We start from the raw sequence: 23,700 nt of genomic DNA, 5'->3' as shown, positions 1-23,700 counted from the left end.
CGGCTCACTGCAAGCTCCGCCTCCTGGGTTCACGCCATTCTCCTGCCTCAGCCTCCCAAGTAGCTGGGACTACAGGCGCGTACCACCGCGCCCAGCTAATTTTTTAAAATATATTTTTAGTAGAGACAAGGTTTCACCATGTTAGCCAGGATGGTCTCGATCTCCTGATCTCGTGATTCGCCTGCCTAGGCCTCCCAAAGTGCTGGGATTACAGGTGTGAGCCACTGCGCCCGGCCAGTGTGGCCCTCTTCTAACCCAAACACCTGGTGAAGGTTCAGTTGTTTCTGTGATTTAGCATTTAAGGCTAAATCCTCTGGGCCATCAGTTGAATAAGTCAAATAATGAAACGCACAGTTGCTTACAAAATGAAGCCATGTGAGTAAGTAAACGCACAGGTACAGCAAAGGAAAGCGCTTTGTCTCAGCCTTGCTTTTTCCCTCTGCCTGAGTGTTCTCTCTTGGCTATATAACTTGACTTTCCATTTGCATCAAGTCATGGAGTCTCAGGATCAGAAGAAGCTCTAGAGATTAAAAAAAAAAAATTCCAACCTGTGAACAGTGCATTAATCCAACATCATCATCCCAGATCAGTGTTTGCGCACAGCTATCTTCAATGTCAAGAAACATAACTTTTTACATTCTGGTAACTTCCAGTCACTGTTATCAGTTTTCTCTTCCAGAACTAAATTTACACTTCCACTAAAAGTGTAAATTCTTCCATATGTTAACCTTTAATTCTAGTATTTTATTCCTCTGGAGTCTTGTCTTATTTTCTCCTATGTTATGTCTCCTATGTTATGGCCTAGAATATTTATGATAAGTCCTGGGTCACTCTCTTCTGAATGTGTTCTCATTTATCATCCTATTTCAAATATCTTGCGAGTACCATGTGGTATGAGGACCAGAAAACAGAGAACGCTTGTCTTCTATTAGGCACGCTGGTGTCTGCCGATTCCGCTGTGACACTGTTAGGGTTTTTACTTCCTCAGTGCGCTGATGATGTTTAGTGAGCTTGTTGTCCAAGTGCTCTCCTTGTTTCTGGTGCAGCTTGGGTAGGTCTTCATTTTATACCTGTCCAGTTGAACTTTTTTTAAATATAAAAAGAGATGTTCCTGTTTATTCCTACTGAATTAATAAGAATATAGCCTATTCAGTAGGAATAAACTGAATAGGCTGTATCCTGTCTAAGTATAGCTCATTATTTCATTCTTTGAGATCATTTTGGACCTTAGTCTATCCATCTCTTAGTTTTCTTTTATCTATGGATATAAAGCACTTGTTGTCATATTAATCTTTAATAAAAACATTAACTACCTTTCTTTCCATTGCCCACTTCTCCATCTTTCATCTGGACTATTGCAGGAGCTTGGTATTCACGTTCAAGCCTATGGATAAGTTTTTCACACTGCTAGAGGGATGTCTGTTAAAAAACACAAACATGATTGATTCTCATATTCCTGTTTTTATGTCTATCCCTATGGCCACCATTTGATCCCTTTTCTCCACTTGGACGAAGTAGTTACATAACTAGTCTCTGTCCTGTCTCTCTTTCTCACTGCAAGTTCATCCTGGCCTGTCTGGATCACACATTTAGCTGTCAATACCCTTCAGTGGCTCCCCACTGCCTCTGTTTGGTGAAAACATTATGCCTTTGGCTCTGTATCCCCTCTGATGGCATGCCCCAAAGCACCCCATCTGGCATCTTTGACATGATTTTACTACTCCTAAAGCAAAGCAAGGCAAGGAACCATAGTTTCATTTTCTTATCTTTCTAATGGTGTGGCTCAACAATAAAACTAAACACTAAATTAAACTGCTCACAGACCCTCAGTGAATTAGGTAACTTACAGAAACACAGTCCAGGCATCTGTATGAATCTTCTGTTGAACTCAGAGATTGATTTCTTTGCCTCATTTGGAATCTATAAAACTGGATTTCTTAGCCTAATTATCGTGAGGGGAGAGGATATCTTTGCACCTTTAACTTTATCAAGTAATTCAGAAGTTCATGTGGTGCACATTAATGAAGTAGTATCAATGAGAGTAATGAATACGAGGGCTGAGAGGCACTCTAATATGTGCTACTGGATTAAGGTTTAATGTGGCATTTCACACCTAATGTTTAGGAAAGGGTTTTAAAGCTTAGTATCCACACCTCACATTTGTATAAATGAATCCCTAGAGTTTGAAATTTGTTTATGATAGAGCAGACGTGGGAAAATGGACTCTGTAGGCTCCATGAAGTGTTTTGCAGTGAAGATTTATAGAAATGTTATAAAAAGGCACCACAGGGACCTTGTACTTCTGGCTGATGGCATCACCACTACTAGGGCAGTATTTACTGTTTTTCTTATATGCCCGTTAACAAAAAATGGTCAAATAAAGAAGATTAAAGCAAATCTGCCTTTTCCTTTCAAAGGGCTGATACTTCTTTGTGCAGTATTTCTTTATCCAGCCTCTTTGACGCTATGCATGATGCTGCAAGATGGCAGAATGTTGTGCCTTTATCGTCACAAAAGCCATCAGTAAGTGGCGTAATTCTAGGAAACTCTGAGACCGCCCTTTAACTTTAAGAATAGAGTGGCAAAGAACCAAATGGGAACCTTTGTTCCTTAGTGGTTGTTTGATTCCATGTCAACCTGTGTTGGCTTTGTCATTTTCAAAATCATGCATAGGTTTTAAGTTGCATAAAAATATTGTTAAAACTCCTGCTAGAAGTAAATTGCAGTTTATCTTGGGGAGGTGCATTAAATACTTAAAAGATTACTGAAGTCTGGGAGTTTTGAAGAATTAACCATCTCCTCGAATGTAGAAATGTGGAAAAGAATTTTAGAACTTCTGGACCCTGATGAAAAGTAAATAACTTATACATACATGGAACTTGTAATTTACTGGTGACAGACCATTCAATCCGCAGTAATAATTTATGTTTTCAGCTCTAGCCCTTGAATAGTACAAATTAGGCTCTTTTTTCTTTCAATAATGTTTTCGTAAAGCTCACTGGGCTTTTAGAAAGGAAAATTTTAGATTTGTTTCTCACTGGTTAAGCAGATTTCTTGGATTCATTCATGGAGTGTGCTGTTTTCCAACTTTATGGTCACAGGAGTCTAGGAAGCATAAATGTGAACAGAAAGCTGATTCTATGTGTGTGTATGTGTATGCATGTGACTACATGTTAGTCTTTTATATAACATTGTGACAGCTAGGCCCAACTCATGAGCTTACTTCCCCAACGATCAGCAGGTTTGACTCTGTTTCATATTCATCCAACTCACAGGTTGGACATAGGCCAGAGATGCCAACCAGCCAGGGTAGGAGGACAAAAAGACATAAATTTATTGTGGACTAAGCAGGTGGGGCCTGCAGTTGCTCAGGGGCCTGTGGGACCGTTTTAATTATAGTAGCTGAGTGGTAGTGTTTTTACCTATACATGTGAATACATTTTAAAATTATACCACAGAATATTTTTACACAATGTAAAGCCAATCTAGTTGTAAAATCAACTCTGTTGCACGAGGCAGTGTCTCATTTCTCTCAAATTTGTACAAAGTCTCTATTAATACAACATTTGTCACTTTAATGATTTAAACAAAGTAATTGCAAAACCTGACTGACTATTGGAGAGCTGCATGCCCATTTCCCATGGGGACTGATTTAAAAGCCTCTATATCTGCATGTGACGTGCAAGGATACTTGTACCACATCTAATTGAAAATGCTCCTTAGTGCTGGAGAAGAGTTCAGGGGGCTGGGCGCGGTGGCTCATACCTATAATCCCAGCACTTTGAGAGGCCGAGGTGGGTGGATCACCTGAGGTCAGGAGTCAAAGACCAGCCTGGCCAACACAGTGAAACCCCATCTCTACTAAAAATACAAAAAAAAATGTAGCCGGGCTTGGTGGTGGATGCCTGTAATCACAGCTACTCAGGAGGCTGAGGCAGGAGAATCACTTGAACCCAGGAGGCGGAGGTTGCAGGGAGCCGAGATTGTGCCACTGTACTCCAACCTGGCAACAGCGAGACTCCGTCTCTAAAGAGTTCAGGAATTCAGAGTAGTGTTTATTTTACTTTGGCAGATATTTAAATTTAAGGTCTCACCATACCCCTTTCCGTATTTGCCTTTGTTTTGGATCAGAACGTCAAAGGGAATTGGGAGAAGATGGTACTCACATCCCCACAGGGGCCAAGCCACAGTATTCCTGGAATTCCCCAAGAGCTAACCCTATATCCATTAAAGTTTGGGTGTGAACATTTAAGAAACTAATCTCAAATGAATTTAGTCTTAAGTGAAAAATGTGTCCTTTATAAGGGGAGGAAGAAAATCCTTTATTATTATTATTTGATCTGTGGTGTTTGCTTTTTTGTGACAGTGATGCAGCTAGTTGATGTTGGAGGCAGGATTTACAAGACAGCAGGATGGGAGCATCTTGACTCGGTGGAGATGATCTGTTAGTTATTAGAGCAGCAGCTAGCTTTATTTGGAAAGTGTAAGCTGTATTTGGGTGACAAACATTTCTAAATGAAATTAGTCATTTGCTTAAGACATAGATTTTCATTTTCTTTACCAAAAGGTAATTTCAAGTATGCTTATTTTATATGTGGGTTTTTTTGTTATTCTTTTGCTTTTTTGTTTTGTTATGCTTTTGCTATTGTACATACTGACCTGATTCTCTTGAAGTAGAGGAAAGAAGTTAATGTGGATTTGAAAATATTTTCATTTCACAAATAGTATGATATTGATGTATATTACACCTATGTTTATTGATCATCTGATTAAAGAAAAATAATAGGAAATAACAAATGTCTCATTCAAGAATAAAAGTTTATAAATATAGAAAATTATGGAAGTATGTTACATTTACAATTTGTATTCATTTTTTTATTTCTTAATAAGATCTTGAATATTGGAGGCATGCCTCCTCCCTTTCCTTCCATCTCCACATAAGTTAGAGAGAGATCTAGGATTCAAAAACATCTGGGTCAAGCATTCGTCATCAGGAGAAGCACTGGACTAGGAGGAAGGTGGTCTAAATTTTAATTGTAGACTTGGCGCCAACTAACATTTGACCTAGGCAAGGAATTTCATTCACTTCATGAGATTTGGCTTCCTCGCATGTAAAATGATGCTAACTCCCTTGTTTTCTCAGGCCCATTCAGCTCCAAAACTCCATTCTCTTTTATTCCAAAGACCCACTGCACAGATTGACACAATTTAAAATAAACTCTAAAACTGAAATTTCCTGCGTTTCTTCATGCCAGAGATCTAATAAATACATGTGAACTTAATTAAATCCACCAGCCTGTGGAGGGAAAAAGTTCTGAAGATTCATTTATTTTTTTCAGCATGTGTTTGCTCGCCATTTAGTACATCCCCCAGCACCATGCTGGACAGTAAGAGTAGATACGAAGAAGTACTTCCTGATAGCGTTGATAGTTGAACTGGAAACACCTTGAAAATAATTACAAAGCAAAAAATGGACTAGTTACAGCAAACTATTATAAAGTATAATAATAGTTGGTATTTATTAAGCACTTCACGTTGCTGGCACCACACTCATTTAATCCTCACCCTAATCCCATAAGGTAAATGATAGTCATCACCCCAATTTTACAGAGAAAATGGAGGCACCGAGAGAGTTAAGTGATTTGTCCAAAGTTACTGTTTCACACAAGAGATTTAGAGAGGATATTTTACTTGTCTTAGACTCCCTTGGGTCCTCTCTTGGATAAGTAGGTTTAAGTACTGAGAAAAAGTAAGGGAGTAATTTGGGAGTGGGAGGATTGCTTTTGACTTGCTAAGCAGACTTGATTTTTATTAAAACGCAAAAGCAACAAATTTTTTTTCTTAATTTGGGGGTTGGCGCGTTTTAATGTCATTTATTGTAAATTCTTTTTGGAGACAGCATACATTTTAAGCAGTCTAGAAGTGAAGAGTCTTAAAGTGAGATAGCTTATTTCAGGAGAAAACAATAATCACATGATTCTGTGCTTTGAAGAAAACGATCCAGAAAGAACTAAAATTGGGTCAAGTGTTGAGCATCGCTCAGCACCGCTGGTAGTGACTGCCCAGAGTGGTGGGGACTGAGGTTGGGGGGTGTGCTGGGTGTAATAGAGGCAGGTTTTTCTCCTTTGGAGAATTCCCGAGTATAGGTTCTGTCCTTGAAACTTCAGTTGCAGAGGAGACACTCCACATTGTGATCTCTAGTGGGAGCCAGCATAATTCTTCCCTTGCCTGTCTTCCCTGGAGGGTTTCAGGGACATGGCACTGGTGGCCCTCGTGATCAGTGCTGCCAACCCTGTTTTTATACATGCTCTGGGGTGGTAAGAATGTCAGGAAAGTAAAGGGAGCTGCTCTGTGGGTACCAGCCATGCCTTCATTCATCCAGGGGCTTGCAAACGTTACGATAGACAACCTGGCCCAGAAAAGAAGAAAAAGCCTTTCTTCCTCAGGCCTCTCTCTCCATACTGAGGAGTCTACTGCTGCTTGTGCAAGCAAAACTCTTTCTCCTCCCATCCTGCTGCTCTGCCTCTGAGAGGAAGAGGGAGCTGCCCAGCGGCCTCACGCAGTAACCCTCTGCTGGTGAGTTCCCAGAACCCAGCATCCTGCAAGCTGCCACTTCTCAGCTGGGGAGATGGAGCTGCTCTCCGCCCTCCTTGATTAGGATATGTCAGGGTTGTCAGGGCAACTGTTAACGGCAGCGTATCATATTTTCCCCTCTGCTGTGAGCTGAATATTTTACTGTGCGGTAGCAGGAAGAAGACTGGGAAAAGGTGCTGCAGCAGGAAGAAGCTGATTGAACAGGTTAGGCAGTGGTGGGAGGCACCAGACCCTGCGTGTCTTTAGTAGGGCTTTTCTGGAAAGTGTGTGTGTGTGTGTGTGTGTGTGTGTGTGTGTGTGTGTGTGTGTGTGTGCGCGCGCGCGCGCGCGCGCGCGCGCGCATGCATGCGCCCGAGCAATCACCAGCGCATGTGCCTGTCGGGGAGTCAGTGGGAGGGGGCTGGTAGGGGAGGTGGGGAAGCTGCTGCTAGGTGAGGGGAACTGCAGGGCCTCAGTTGCCAAGTGGCTGGTACTGTCTGTCAGCTGTTTGCAAACTGTTTACCCATAGGGGATCTATTACAAGTGCTCAAATGAACAGGCAGCTTAGGAACTAGCAGCTTCCTGGGAGCTGCAATTACATAAGCATATATTTTTAATATAATAATAATTAAAAAAAAAAAAAACAAGTAGCAGCGGTATGCCTGGATCAGCTACAGCTCTCCGACACGAGAGACTGAAGAAGACCAATGCAAGGCCAATTCCCCTTGGTTTATTCACCATTAATGAGGAAGACGAACAGCAAAAGAATGGAAATTCCAGAAGACCGAAAGGTATGCATTAGCTCCATCATTTGGTCGGAGCCGGATCCAGCCCTTGTCTCCCACACTGCCTAAAGAACGTTTTATAAACTGTGCTGCTCGTGCATGCTCCAGGGAGTGCTTGTGACCTCCTAGCACGGTTTGCTGGTAGTGTTTATACCCTCGGTAGGGCTGTGTATGCATGAAATGGGAAACAGTTTTTGTAGATTTGGTATATTTCAGATCAGTTGCCTTTTTTGACTTAAGCTACTTTCTTGGCCTAGAGATCTTTAATTTTTCCCATGCTCACTTCAACAGTGACCAGTCACTCTGTCCTCATCAAGAGGAGAAAATACTGAGTTATCAAGGTTTAAATGAACATCTCCCCACCTTCCTTAGGTGCCTCAGATAATTTTTGCTTACTTTAATGAAGTGAGTTTCTGCTTTAAAGGGATGAGTTAAAGTGACTCAAGAGTGCAACCTTTTCTAGGCAAAGGGTCAAAATGTCACTTCTCTTTCTATACTAAAATGCCTACTAAAATGCCGAGAGTAAAGAGGGGCACAGCAAACATTGAGGGCGAATGTGGAGGGTGAAGCTAGGGAGCAGGGAGCAGATCATGAGGTTGTATAACTTCTGATGATAACTTTGTCACTGAATGCGTGTATGGCAGTTGAAACGCACAGGGTACAGAAAAGGGAAGTCTGACCCTTGTGTTGTTCTTTCACGGGGTGAAAGGTAGCAGCAGCTTGCCAGCTTCTTGAGGGCCTGTGTACTGCATCATCGTCAGCATTGTCTCACAGCTGCCCTCCCAGGGCTGTAATTATCAGCCAGAGACAGCAACATCAGGCATTTTTGAAAAAGGGGCTTTAAGGCCTTTGTTTTATGTTTTCCAGCATCCTAAGTCTTGCTTCCCCTTCCCCAAAATATATAAACTGTTCTTAAACAGATGGGTTATGAGTTTTCTTGCTTTTATGTGCTGATTAAATTTTAGCATGCACTTAAATTATTCTGTCACTGAGATATCAAATTTTCTTCTGTGATGGCAGAGAGGTAGCGTCACAAAGTAGAAAGCAAATATTTAAGCAATGATAAAGTGAAGAGTGTTAAATGGAATCCAGTGTCTGAGGACTCCTGGTTTTCTTTTTCCTGGTTCTTGAATGAATCTTTCTTTGCTTTTCTTAAATGTAATTGAAACTGTCTACATCAGATCCAAAAGCATATTACTTCCTTTTTATGAAAGGAAAGTTCTAATAAGTAGAATCTTAGCACTGTAGTTGTTCTAATAAGTAGAATCTTAGCACTGTAGTTGACTTTTATTTACTATCAGACCAGGCTCCTGTCTGAGAACCAAATGACCTCAGAATTCAAATGATGCTATGACTGGAAGGTGACTTAATGTGATTCTTTTATTTGCCTGTGAATTAGATCGTTGAACCAGAGTGTGTTGCTCTGGATGAAAACTAAGGACTTTAAATTTTTAGCGGCAAATCATTTTGCCTCTGAAAAGTTGGTAACTTTTAAAATTAATGTGGATTTGTTGAATTGTTCCCATGGAGTATTTTTGGAAACATTCTTGATTTGTGGTACTTTTCCTTGCGTATCTTTGGCAGTAACTTAGGATAACCATCCATTTTATTCTTAATAATTTTCTTTTCTTTTCGAGGTGGAGTCTTGCTCTGTTGCCCAGGCTGGAGTGCAGTGGCGCAATCTGAGTTCACTGCAACCTCTGCCTTCCAGGTTCAAGCAATTCTCCTGCCTCAGCCTCCCGAGTAGCTGGGATTACAGCCACCCGCCACCACGCCCAGCTAATTTGTTTTGTATTTTTAGTAGAGACGGGGTTTTGCCATTATTGGACAGGCTGGTCTCAAACTCCTGACCTTGTGATCCTCCCACCTCGGCCTCCCAAAGTGCTGGGATTACAGACGTGAGCCACCGCACCCTGTCCTCTTCTTAATAATTTTCTTGAATACCTCTTCCTGTCTCCTGTTGTTGTTTTGTTCAGTTGCCTTTTAGTATTTTTTTAAAAAGGAAGAGAAAGGGGAGGAAAGAAGATGCTTCTAAAAACCTATTTATTTTTGGCAATTTATGTAGGTTCTTGGATAAGAGAGACTTAATCAGGGAGTTTCTGACCCCCTACCATTTTTCTTTCTATCCCTGCCCACAGTGGTGGGGAGGGCAAAGGTGGGTATTGGAGGAAGACTGAGAAAAACAATCCTGTGCTGATAAGGATGTCCAAACTTTCTGTGGATCATCAGTTGTCTCTGTGACACATTCAATAAAATAACCAGATAACCCTGGGCATCTCTAATTATGCTCAGTGAATAAAATTATTGGCTTTGACTGAATTTTTCATTGGGTCCATCTTAACAATAGGAATATTCACTTTGTAGTCCAGCTTTGTTCCATGGAAAATGATGGAAATGTTCTGTATATGCACTGTCTAATACAATAGCCATTAGCCACAGCTGCAGAGCTTGAAATACAGCTAGTGCAACTGAGAAACAAAATTTTAGTTAAATAGCCACATGTGACTACCTTATTGGACAACACAGTTCTAGTCTGTAGAGCTGTTACGTTCTGAATTTGTGTCTTCTCTGGTTTGTTCGTCCTTACTGCTTCCTGGTATTGGATATGGTTGGGTCCTGAAATGAATGTGGTTATTAAGAAGAACATTGCCGGGCGCGGTGGCTCAAGCCTGTAATCCCAGCACTTTGGGAGGCCGAGACGGGCGGATCACGAGGTCAGGAGATCGAGACCATCCTGGCTAACACGGTGAAACCCCGTCTCTACTAAAAAATACAAAAAATTAGCCGGGCGAGGTGGTGGGTGCCTGTAGTCCCAGCTACTCGGGAGGCTGAGGCAGGAGAATGGCGTAAACCCGGGAGGCAGAGCTTGCAGTGAGCTGAGATCCGGCCACTGCACTCCAGCCTGGGCGACAGAGCGAGACTCCATCTAAAAAAAAAAAAAAAAAAAAAAGAACATCAAGAAGCAGACAGCCTCTTTACTGCATGAGAACACAGAAAACTGGATGTGTAGATAATTCCATTTTTCCTTTTCCACTTAAATGTTGTTGCACTGTTCTGATTATTATTATTATTACCAGTCACTAGTTGCCTGTATCATTTGTTGCACCTTTTAATGGACTCTTTTTTTTTTTCTCCTTTTTATTTTTATTTTTTCTTTAGAGACAGGGTCTTGCCCTGTTACCCAAGCTGGAGTCCAGTGGCACGATCATAGCTCACTGTAGCCTCCAACTCCTGGGCTCAAGTGATCCTCCTGCCTCAACCTCCTTAATAGCTGGAATTACAGGCACATGCCACCACACCCAAGTAATTTTTTAAAAAGTTTTTTGTAGGGATGGGATCTTGCTGTGTTGCCCAGGTGATCCTGAACTCCTGTCTTCAAGTGATCCTCCTGTCTTGGCTTCCCAAAGGGCTGGGATTACAGGCGTGAGTCACTGTGCTTGGCCCTCTCTTATTTTCTAAATCAGTTATTCCCAAAGCATCATAGCAAGATGACATACAGATTATATTTTGTGTGTGACTGTTATGATACACAATCAGAAACTTTTCCCACCCCATGGCCTAATCTGCCAACCAGACCCAAACCTGGTATCCAAACCTGGTTTTCATGCTTAGTATCTTTTTTTTTAAACTGGTAGTAAAGAAGTTTACCATCTAAATTTGATGAGTTGAATGTTTCTGTTCAGGATTATCCTGGCTAATGATGAGTACCATCTTTTCAGGTACCATACTGTTGGGCAAACATCAAATAACTCAGTAAGAGTGAGCGTGGAGATTACCATCTGGGTTTCTGTGGTGGCTTCATAGTTATCTGGTGGGGTGGCAATAGTTTGTTTAGATGGCAGACTAGATAATTCTTGAAGAAGTGATTACTCTTCCATGTAATCAGTAGGAGTGTAATGTTTTACATACCTGACTGTTATTACCATAGTAATTAAATAGTCACTGGGAGCAAGCTGGGCTTATGCTGATGCTCTTATACCTCAGAACCTCAAGCCTCCTTGTAATGCTGACTTCAGGACTGGCTTAGGAGAGACTGTTTAGGTGCTGCAGTAACTAAATGCCCTTGGATAGGTCTCAAGGCAAACCTGCCTTATGGTGAATTTTGCTGAGCACAGTGATTATTAAGTAATAAGGCGTTTTCCTCCTAAACCAGCATTTGTTAAATGCTCACTCTGTGGCAGATTGCTCTGCTGGGGTTTTTTGGAAGTAATGCAAAGATAATTGACATGGTTTCTGCTCAGAAGTGCAGGAAGAAAAATATGTACAAATAATGCAAGAGTATAAATTGAAGTCAGGAAGGGAAGAGGATGAGAGTGGTGGAAATGTTAAGTATGTGCCAACTGTGAAGACATTGGCCTCAAGATTTTAATCTGAAACAGAGCGTTTAAGGGATATAGACTCCTCTCCCATCCCAAATGTCTGGCTGAGGTTGAAGACCTCAGACCTTAAAGGCGGGAGCAGAGAGTAATGGGCAAAGCATCTTTTAAATGTCATTATAGAAGCTAGACATCCACACAATGTTTACCTGCAGATAGACACTTCTAGAGGCTTCATAACTATTACACAATATATTTTACAACTTCTGCTTTGTAATGGTCTCCTGACTCATTCTGTGAACTGCCTAAAGCAGTCATCTGATTGACTTTATACTCCTGTCTTGTTTTTATATAAAACCTGATTGATGTGCAGCTCTAATACTAAATTTACTCATGAGACTTGACTCTAAATGACTTTTACTTGATTTTATCAAAATTATCATCTCCCTCAAAAGACGAAAGACTCATCACTCTCTAGGTGGATCATGGTCTTCCTGCTTTCAATCTTTCCTCTTTCCAACCCATCCTCCATAGCATGCCTCTATGACATCTTTCCAATGGGAATATCTGTGTATTAGAAATAAACTTCTCAGTGAAACAGAGGTCTTGACTAGCAGTCTTTAAGCCATATTTAGTCTATAGCTATGTTTATTTGTCTCCTGCAGGTGTTTATGAGTCAACATTTAGAAACTGATTTTTTCCTAATCTGGATTTCAGCTTCCCTTGAAAAATTGGAAGACACAGCCACTCTTGTCGTCTTCCCAGCAGTCATCAGCTGGAGCGAAGTAGCAGGTGTCACCATAGCTAGAGACAGGTCATGCGTGCTGCAGTGCCCCTCTTCTAGAATATACATTACATGGCCTGCCTCAGTTATCTGCATTACCGTAGTCATTGCTTTTGTGACCCCTGACCTAAGGAATAGTCCAAGCCCCTTAGCATGGCACCTAGACTACCTGCCAGCTGGTCCCTTTTTCCCTCTTCATCTTCTTTCTTGCCACTCTTTGCACTTTGTGCTCCAGCAGCACCAAAGTGCTTGTTGCATTTGCCTGCTCCATCATGTTCTTGCATGCCTCTGTGTCCTACTCATGCTCATCTGTCCATTTTCCTCATCTTTCTTCCTCATTTGGGTAACTCTGACTTACTCTGTAGAATCAGATCACATGGCATCTTCTCCAGACTTTCCTTTGGTGCCATGTCCAGGAAACCGCCTCTCTTGCTCCCAGCCTCCTCATTCCTGGCACAAAGGGCAGCCCCTCACTGTGTTCCTTCGGCACTGTAAGTCCTGTACTGACTTCAGCCCTGACACTTACTTACTTCAGTGTAATGAAATCATCCATGCACGCATCCATGCCCTTCCTTCCTACAAACACTGTAAGCTTTGTAAGGGCCAGGACTCATCCTTTTTATACCCTGTACCTTCCAGAGTACATGGAACATTATGAAACAAAGGCAAACTTAACACTTAAAATAACTTTTACAGACTCTGAAGGTCTTCATAATATAGGAATTCTAAGAAATGTTGATAGCATTAGAATTGTCCTTTCAAGGTAACTACTTGGAAAGAGACAATTCTGTGTTTGATACATTAATCATATTGTTCTCTATCCAACTGCATTTGTTTAATAGTATAACAGAGATTATCTCTTTGTCTTCTTCTCCTCCTTTTTTTTTTTTTTTTTTTTTTTTTTTTTGAGGGAGGCAAACTCTTGCTCTGTCTTTCAGGCTGACGTGCAGTGGTACGATTATGGCTCACTGCAACTTTGAACTCCTGGGCTCAAGTGATCCTCCTCAGCCTTCCAAGTAGCTTGCAACTAGAGGTGCACACCACCACACTTGGCTGTTTTTTTTCTTTTAATTTGTAGAGGTGGGGTCTCGCTTTGTTGCCTTGGCTGGTCTCCAACTCCTGGGCTCAGGTGATCCCCACACCTTGATGTCCCAAAGTGCTGGGATTGCAGGAGTGAGCCACTGCACCCAGCCCTGTTTTGTTGTTTTCTGTCATGCTATTCATTTTTCTTTGGTGGAAAAACAAAGGTATATAGTTATAAGGTGCTATTAATTGACCACTTTGTGAATATCAAGGTTAATAATGCTTTCTGTCCCTTTTGTTAGCTAATCGTAGATTAAATTGTAAAGAAATACAACTTCTCCTTGAGATCAGGACACAGTGGTTCTGAGAAACTGTACTCCCCCACCCCCACTTTGTTAAAATGTGTATTTCTGGAGCCTGCAGTGACTTCTCTTCTTTTGGCTTTTCCACCATAAAGGTAGAATTTCCTCCAGTTAAGGTTTCCAAATGAAATATAATCTAGTGTTTATCATTTATATTCCTATCGGATAGGTGATGATCTAGCAACTGTAATGTCCTTTTCTAAGTTATGAATCTTTTTGTTTTCCAAGAGGAGTCTTAGAATAAGAAATGTGAATGCCTCTATAGAATCATTCTCATACATTTGCTTGTTTCTTTTTCTCTTTTGTTCTGTGAGGCTTGCACCATTGTCTTCCCAGTGTCCTTATGTGTGGCATTTTAGGGCTAGGCAAATGGTTTTAGCTGTAAAATTTAACAGCTAGGGAGGCAAAAATATATTTTAGAACAATGGTATCAAAGATCCTTATTTTGAGGAGGAAATCTTGAGGTCAAATTGATTGGCATAAAGTTTTATTTGCTGAAGAGATCTTAAATGTAATATTTATTCAAAATATTTATATAAAAATAATAGGGGATGGAGCAAGGATCACATCATCTAATGTATGTCTTGTACTCATTGGATTCTCTGTAACTATTGAGTAAAAGAATACAGCTGTTCCTAGGCATTCTGTGTTATATAAGTAAGAATTACCACATACATTACTGTGTACAAGAGGAACATGATTTAACCTGTGTTTGGTTATCGAAAGTTTTTGTATAGTGAGGTACAATATAAAATGTAATTTGCTTGCTATATAAAACTAAAAGACTGAAAAATTGTGTGCCTGTTTCCAGAGCTATAATTGATGGAGCTAAAAGAGCTGACTCCTCCAATCACAGGAACCAAACACAATTAAGTATTTGCTTAGAGCCTCCTGGCTGATAACTCTTAGATATTATTTATTAAAAGATTATAGTCTGAGTTTGAATTGAATGTCCATTTCCATTAACATCCGTGTGTCTCCAAGAGCAACTTTAATTTGTTGTTACAGAAATTATCCAGGTGGCTCCAGGCACCTTGACTATGTTTTTCATTTAGCAGAAACTTAACAGCAATGAAAATGATTTTACCGAGAGACTCCATCTTAATTCTCAGATCATCTAGACATTTAGGAAAAACCCACTTTATGTTGCACCTTCCATATGTTATGTTAAGTTTATGTTCTAGATTTGCCAATTCAGAAGATAAGTCATGCCCCGTTATACCCCAGACTCAGATGCAGAGGCCCAAAGTGTGTCACAGATGGACATAAGGCACTGTTTGAAATATTTACCAGAGCATCGTTTGACATTTATGCCAACTGTAAAATGCAGGGTTTTTTTGTTTTTTTGTTTTGTTTTTCCAGGCTATCTGCCCAGCATTGGTTTGTTAGTAAGAAAATTCTCATAGAATCTTTCTGGATTCCAAAGAATTTACAATCCCAGGTCTAGTGTGGAGTGGGAATGACGTTCAGGAATATAGACCAAGAAAAATTATCTTAACAGTTTTGATCTTGAATATATATGGTTTGGGGGACTAGATTCATTCTAAGTTAAAGTTGCAGGCCTAATAAAGTAGTAAAAATATATTAAAATACCAAGATTCAGCAGAGTCTGCCATTCTAAAATCATTATTGAGAACAACAGTATGGAGGCTCGAGCCACCTCTGTACTCCTAATAGGATTGCTTTCAAGGTCACTAGCTGAGTGCATGACCAAGAGGTGTCTTGGAGCTGGGCAGGAGAGAGGAGAGTTGGAATCTCTATTAGCCCCTTTTAAAAACTTCCCAAATAATGTAGCTTAAGATCTAAGTAAAAATGCAACTTTGAGAGAAGTTACCCCCTTATAAACCAGTTGTCGTCTCTGAGCCCCGATGTAGAACTATAGAAATTGAGAACCAGCCACTCTCAGGGATATCAGTTTACATAGTGGGAAAACAGGATACTAGGAAAGTTTCAGCATGTTCACTAGTAGTGAGTGGCCACAGGTCCAAGTTTGCCACAGTTATTAGAAATCCAGGCTATATTTGGTGTGAGAAACTGTGAAAAAAGTGCTTAGAAAAAAGTGATAGAAAAAGTGCTACATGTGGAAGTATGCACATTACTGTTATTAATATTTAAACTTTCTAAGCCTCAGATTCTCATCTGTGAAATGAGATGAATAAAATCATGCTCACAGGTGATGGCGAGTATTAGAGAGAATACATAGCACTTACCTTATTCTCTGGAAAATAATTGGAGCTCATTATATGACAATTATAACATTGGTAATTTATAACCAAATGTCTCACATTTTCTGATAACTTCTACTGACATGTTCTGTTGGGAGAATGGCCTGGTGGAAACACCATCATGCTTCTCTGTGCCAGACCTTAACCAGTCTCTTTTTGTAGAGATATTCTCCCTAATCTAATTTCTTTCCTTAACTTGCTTGTGAGTGAAAATTTCTAGGAAGGCTGCCCCCTTTCTTGTGTCGTTTTAGTCACTTTCCTGCCATAGGCGTATGTGACTGGTCCTTGTTCTGTGTTTGCTCATGTGGATCAGAAGTCCTAGCTGCCAGGTAGATTGCTCATGCAGTACCCTGTAATTTTGTTGTGTTAAATGAAGGAAATACATTGCCATTATGTCAAATCACCTCATTTGTTATTTTAAATATGATTAAGGGAGTGTACCTGTTATTCCTTGGGATTAATGGAAACCTCTGATCTGCCTTAATCAGGGAACAATAGCAGTGATCGTCTGCCATTTTAAAACCCAATTCAAAAGGATTTTTTTTTTTTTTTTTGGCAAGGGTTTTTTTTTCCTTCTGATGTGGGGTGTGCGTGTGCGCTCATGTGCATGTATGTGAGTTGCTTGATGGCAATGTCTTAGGCTAGTGGACAGGTTTCTGCCAGTGGTTGAGATTATGGATGCTTACACTGAGGATGCCAAATGTATCCAGGCTTATTTTATGCAGGCTTATTTTCACATACTTATTTTCAGCACCAAGACTTCTTATTCTAAGTATGATTAGCCATCTTTTCTTTCAGTACTTCTTGTTTCTCTGTGCTAGTCTCGTTTTGTTCTCTAGTCACTCAGAAGTAAGTGCTATGAACACTTATGGTGGAGAAAGCCTCAAATTAAATGTTATTTGCTGCTATAATTGAACCTATATATGCCAGCGGATCTGTGTCCTGGTACGGTAGATTATGTCTCGCTTGGAGCTCTTCCCTCTACCTGGTATGTACTTCTGCTGCTTCTCCTCTTTCCACTTCACTCTACCTGGTCAACACCTACTTGTCCTTCAGTTTAAATGTCATTTCCTTTGCCAGGCATGGTGGCTTATGCCTCTAATTCCAGTGCTTTGGGAGGTCAGAGTGGGAGGATCATTTGAGCCTGGGAGTTCAAGAACGGCCCTGGCAACAGAGACTCTACAAAAAATACAAAAATCAGCCAGGTGTGGTGGTGTGCGCCTGTGGTCTCAGCTACTCCAGAGACTGAGGTGGGAGAATCCCCTGAGCCCAAGGAGGTCGAGACTGCAGTGAGCCATGATCGTAGCACTATACTCTAGCCTGGACAGCAGAGTGAGACCGTGTCTCAAAAAAAAGAAAAAACAATTTGTCATTTCCCTAAGGATGTCCCCAGACCAAGCTAGTCTCAGATTCTAGGCCGTTTCTTACTCCAGGCAAATTGTGTATTAAGTGTTTGCTGAGTTGTTGTTTATTGTCTGTCTTCTCAACTAGACAGAGCTTCCAGAAAGCAGTGAATATGTCTGTCAGATTCACACTGTGCCCCCAGCACCTAATACAGAGTCTAGTATGCACATACTTTCTTTTATTGTGCTTCACAGATACTGCATTTTTTTACAAATTGAAGGTTTGTGGCAACCCTATATCAAGCAAGTCAGTTGGCACTATTTTTCCAATAGCATGTGCCTACTTCTCATCTCTGCATCACATATTGGTAATTCTTGCAATATTTCAAACTTTTTCGTTGTTATCATGATACCATATTGGCCAGTCTGATCTCAAACTACTGACCTCAGGTGATCATCCCACCTCGACTTCCCAAAGTGCTGGGATTACAGGCATGAGCCACTTAACAAATATTGTGTGTGTTCTGACTACTCCACCAACCAAGCCATTTCTGTCTGTCTCCCTCTCCTCAGGCCTCTCTATTCTTTGAGACACGACAATTTTGAAATGAAGTTAACTAATAACTTTACAATGGTCCCTAATCTAAGTGTTCAGGTGAAGAATTACATGCCTCTCACTTTAAATCAGAAGCTAGAAATGATTAAGCCTAGTGAGGGAAGGCATGTTGAAAGCCTAGATAGGCTGAGAGCTAGGCCTCTTGCGCCAAACAGCCAAGATGTGAATGCAGAGGAAAAGTTCTTAAAGGAAGCGAAAAGTGCTACCCTGGCAAACACACAAACGATAAGAAAGCGAAATATCCTGAATGCTGATACAGAGAAGGTTCCAGTGGTCTGGATAGAAGATCAAACCAGCCACATGTTCATTAAGCCAAAGCTTAATCCAGAACAAGGACCCTAACTCTCTTCAATTTGGTGAAGGCCGAGAGGTGAGGGAACTGCAGAAAAAAAGTTTGAAACTAGCAGAGGATGGTCATGAGGTTTAAGGAAAGAAACTTGTCTCCGTAACATAAAAGCACAAGGTGAAGCAGCAAGTGCTGATGGGGAAGCTGCAGCAAGTTATCCAGATCTTGCTAAGGTAATTGATGAAGGTGACACTAAACAACAGAGTTTCAATGGAGATGAAATAGCCTTCTGTTGGAAGAAGATGCCATCTAGGATGTTGATAACCAGAGAGTCAAAGTCAATGCCTGGCTTCAAAGGATAGGCTGAATCTCTTGTTAGGGGATAATACAGCTGGGTCATTGCAATCATTGACTTGGAGTTGAAGCCAATGCTTATTTGCCATTCTGAAAATTCTAAGACCCTTAAGAATTATGCTAAATCTACTCTATGTGTGCTCTGTCAGTGGAAAAACAAAGCCTGGATGACAGCACGTCTGTTTATAGCATGGTGTACTGACTATTTTAAGCCCACTATTGAGACCCACTGCTTAGAAGAAAAAAATTCTTTCAAAATATTACTGCTCATTGACAATGTACCAGGTCACCCAAGAACTCTGATGGAGGTGGACAAAGAAGGTTAATGTTGTTTTCTTTTTCCTTTCTTTCTTTCTTTTTTTTTTTTTTTTTTTTGAGACAGAGTCTTGCTCTGTCACCCAGGCTGGAGTGCAGTGATCTCAGCTCACTATAACCTCTGCCTCCTGTGTTCAAGTGATTCTCCTGCCTCAGCCTCCCAAGTAGCTGAGATTACAGGCGTACACCACCACACCTGGCCAACTTTTTGTATTTTTAGTGGAGACAGTGTCTCATGTTGGCCAGGCTAGTCTCGAACTCCTGACCTCAAATGATTCACTTGCCTTGGTTTCCCAACATGCTGGGATTACAGGCATGAGCCACTATACCCAGCCACAAGGAGCTTAATGTTGTTTTCATGCCTGCCATCACAGCATCCATTTTGTAGTCCATGGATCAAGGAATAATTTTGACTTCCAAGTCTTATCAATTAAATATATTTTGTAAGGTTATGGTTGCCATAGATAGTGATTCCTCTGATGGATCTGGGCAAAGAAAATTGAAAACCTTCTGGAAAGGATTCACCATGGCAGATGCCATTAAGAACATTTGTTCTTAATGTTCTCCCAGCACTTTGGGAGGCTGAGGCGGGCGGATCACGAAGTCAGGAGCTCGAGACCATCCTGGCTAACACGGTGAAACCCAGTCTCTACTAAAAATGCAAAAAATTAGCCGGGCGTGGTGGCAGGTGCCTATAGTCCCAGCTACTTGGGAGGCTGAGGCAGGAGAATGGCGTGAACCCGTGATATGTGGAGGCAGGTTGGTTGCCAAACCCCTGTTGACTCCAGTGGTGATGGCACCCGGTTGAAGAGGCTGAAGAAGAGACCCAGAGCCAGCGAATGAGACATGGGTGTTACTGGGGACTTACATACAGGTGAGAGAGTCCAGTGGTGGCAGACTGGGCGAAACCACCACCACCACTTGCAGAACACATACAGCTTATATAATATTTTCACTTAACACCCTCCCCCTAGCAACTTCCACCTGGCAAACCTCATTTAACCCAAAACAATGGGCTGTGATCCCCTGTATGGCCCATGTTCCACAGGATGCATCTGGGCCTCAGGTGTTCCTCATGGACAAGGAATGGATCTCTGAGTTGGTCACTTCTGGATTCCTTAGCTCAGACTTCTGAATACACATTGAGGTGCCTCTGCCATACAGGGTCATTCTCAGGGTGTACTTAGGTCACATTATCACTGTTGGTGTGTCTACCATACAAAACTCAAAATATCAACATTAACAGGTGTTTGGAGGCAGTTGATTCCAACCTTCATGAATGACTTTGAGAGGTTTAAGACTTCGGTAGAGGAAGTAAGTGCAGATGTGGTGGAAATGGCAAGAGAACTGGAATTAGAAGTAGAGCCTGAAGATGTGACTGACGTGCTGCAATTCCATGATAACACTTGAACAGATTAGTTTCTTCTTATGGATGAACAAAGTAAGTGGTGTCTTGAGATGGAATATACTCATGGTGAAGATGCTGTGAACATTGTTGAAATGACAAAGGATTTAGAATATTACATAAGCTTAGTTGATAAAGCAGCAGCAGGGTTTGAGAGGATAGAGTCCATTTTTGAAAAAAGTTCTGTGGATGAAATGCTATCAAACAATATCGCATACAATAGAGAAATAAATCTTTCATGAAAGGAAGAGTTCATGGACTTGGCAAATTTCCTTGCTATCTTACTTTAAGATGCTGCAACTGGGTGCAGTGGCTCATGCCTATAATCCCAGTGCTTTGAGAGGCAGAGGCAGGAGGATCACTTGAACCCAGGGGTTTGAGACCAGACTGGGCAACACAGTGAGACCCTGCCTCTACCCAAAAAAAAAAAAAAAAAAAAAAAACCTAGCTGGGTGTGGTATCACAAGCCTATAGTCCTAGCAAGTTGAGAGGCTGATGAAGAAGGATCGTTTGAACCTGAGAGGTCAAGACTGCAGTGACCTGTGGTTGTGTTACTGCACTGCAGCCTGGGCAACAGAGTGAGACCCTTTCAAAAAAAAAAGGAAATAAATTGCCACAGCACCCCAACCTTCAGTGACCACCATCCTTATCAGTCAGCAGCCATCAACATGGAAGCAAGACCCTCCACCAGCAGAAAGATTACAACTCACTAAAGGCTCCAATGATTCTTTGCATTTTTTAGCAAATCAAGTAGTTTTTAATGAAGTTATATACACTGTTTTAGGACATAATGTTGCACACTTAATAGACTACAGTGTAATGAAAACATAACTTTTGTATGCACTGTGAAACAAAAAAAAATGTGTGTGACTTGCTTTATTGCAATATTTGCTTTATTGGGGTAGTCTGGAACTGAATCGGCAGTATACTGATGTATGCTTTGTTGAGGCTTCCTGAATCTTCATTACATGAACAGGTGTCACAACCTAGATAAAAAGTTGACAAGAATACATCCAACAATTTTTTACATCCATAATAGTCTTAGAAACTGTGGTATTTACTTTTCCCACGGAAACAGTTCTGTTTTTCTGTTGAGCTGTTCTGTGGAACTTGAAGGAAATTATTTCTAGGTGCTGATTCAAGACCTCTTAGTCCATGGGTGCTAAGCCAGATGGCAGAAGCCCAAATCTGGTTCCTCGTGAGATAACCGATTGGAGGCAGCACACTGTGGCCCTGCCGGCCAGAGAATGAGACAGCACAGCTGAAGAGGCAGTCTGTCTAGGCCTTCAAACATTCCAGGGTCCAGGACTTTGTTCTGAATCTAGCAAAGGCCTGGAGATATCAGATCAGTTGCCACCCTGCCTGGTGATAATGACAGTGACTTTTGTATTAATGACCTTTGTCCACTAGCCTTCATGCAGGGATGACTTGTTTGTTTTCGGCCAGGACATTGGCTTGGACAGTCTGCAGTGGCTTACTTGGATAAAATTCCAATGCTAGACCATTCCAGAAGCACCTTCTACCATCATCTTTCCTTGAACTGCCAGAGCTTATTATAAAATGTTCATTTCGAGTTTGTGGCATATCCTCATTACAGCCATGTTTGAAGTATTATAAGTATTTTCTTTCCTTTTGCACAGTTGAAATTCACTTATCATGACCATATTAAGTGTAAGCCAGGGAGAACTTGCATACATAAATCCTTAGTGTTTTAAACTCCCACTGAGCTCTAGACTAATAGTGTCCCCCACTCCCACCTGCCGCTCTGTGGATTAGGAAATATCTTGGAAAGTGAACTGGAGCTGCTGCTAATTTAACAAAGTCCACTGTGTACCTAGCCACATTCCCTCTGGTTCTCCACCTATTCAGTGCATCTCATTAAGCCACCCTCACAAGTTTCCTTTTATGCTTCTCTTTTATAATACCATCTCTGCATCTGCCTTTGTTTTTTTTTTTTTTTTTAAGGCCCAGAAAAACAGGTTCTTTGTGGGTAGACAGTTCCTGGTGCACACCTTACATTCAGCGCTGTAAAGATGCAAAATGGCAACTGCGATATGAGGATTCAAAACCTCAGCACTCTGGGTTTTCACCCTGGGCTTGCTTGGGGAATCAAACTTTCTTTTTATGAATTTGCTACCTCTGATTCTTCTGTGACAGCACAGTAGAAAATCCTAATTCTTTATGGTATTGTTCAGAATCCTATAACTTCCCCTTACCCATCTAGTAGTTTAGAATACTATGACATTAAAATTAGTATGAATTTTGAATGGAACTTCAAACTGACCTCTTATATCAACATTTCTAATCATCAGCAAAACTTTCTCACAATCTAAGTAATTTCAAAATTATTCTTACTCCACTGCCATAAGTTTCAGGGACATACACATCTACTTTGATGCTGCATGACCTTCACTTGAACTTCATTCAGCCAGCTGTGTGGGTTTATGCTGGGACTTGTTTCCACACCACCTATGATATCATGAACTCAGAAATTCCCCTAGGTACCCACAGACTTCAGATTCAGCAAACAATGATTTGCTGCCTACCCTATGCTAGATGTTTCCATATGCAGTAGTCTCCCACTTACCCTTGTAAGAGCCCCAGTGGATGCCTGAAACCTCAGATGGTACTGATCCCTATATGTATATACTATGTTTTTTCTATGCATACCTCTGATACAGTTTAATTTATAAATTAGACACAGTAAGAGATTAACAACAATAATGAAATATAATATAGCAATGTACTGTAATAAAAGTTACGTGAGTATGGTCGCTCCCAAAATATCTTACTGTATTGTACTCACCTGTTTTCAGACTGTAGTTGAATGCAGGTAACTCAGAATGCAGAAAGCAAAACCAGCGATGAGGGTGGACTGCCGTGTGTGAGCTCATCCTCCTACTTGAAGAAAAGCCTCACACCTTCTGAACCTTCATCCTCTCCACCACCCCCAGGCTTCTGAACCCCCTGTGTTCTTACAGTTATGAGTCCTCCTTCCCACTCACTGGCGTTTTGTCAAGCCTGGAACTCATGGGTAGCCATTTCAAAGATGCACTTGCAATGATGCCTGGGCCTTCCTTGCAGGCTCGAGTGTCCCCTCATAGCCTCCTGTTTCTTCTTTAGGTCTGTTAAATGTTACTGTGAGACTCCTAAAAAACAGCTGCTTGGGTCGTTTCTCCTTTCTTATTCTCTCACCATCAGCTGAGCCCAATTTGCTGCTGGCCAGTTGTCAAATCGCATCACAGGGGTGCTCACCCCATCTTGTCTACCGTATCTTACTCTTTCGACCAGGCTGGAAGTACAGTGGCGCGAT

At 41.2% G+C, this 23,700-nt stretch overlaps 1 protein-coding gene across 16 annotated transcripts in view; it reads left to right on the top strand.

Moving 5' to 3' along the window:
• Positions 1-23,700, top strand: part of LOC105465673 (microtubule associated protein 7) — a 215,723-nt gene that overhangs the window by 19,941 nt on the left and 172,082 nt on the right. For 4 of the 16 annotated variants that reach the window (XM_071096509.1, XM_071096510.1, XM_011714234.2 and 1 more), the window contains exons 1-2: positions 6,586-6,798; positions 7,225-7,364. The exons of 4 other annotated variants lie outside the window; for them this stretch is intronic. In XM_071096509.1, coding sequence (XP_070952610.1) covers positions 7,232-7,364 — 133 coding nt within the window. In that variant the 5' untranslated portion in view covers positions 6,586-6,798; positions 7,225-7,231. 8 more of the 16 variants (XM_071096512.1, XM_011714248.3, XM_071096511.1 and 5 more) reach the window with 5 other exon arrangements.

The sequence above is a fragment of the Macaca nemestrina genome, chromosome 5 (assembly GCF_043159975.1).
Source record: "Macaca nemestrina isolate mMacNem1 chromosome 5, mMacNem.hap1, whole genome shotgun sequence".
Classification (NCBI taxonomy): Eukaryota; Metazoa; Chordata; class Mammalia; order Primates; family Cercopithecidae; genus Macaca; species Macaca nemestrina.
Note: the sequence above shows the minus strand (reverse complement) of the source record. Positions and strands in the feature narration are given on the sequence as shown.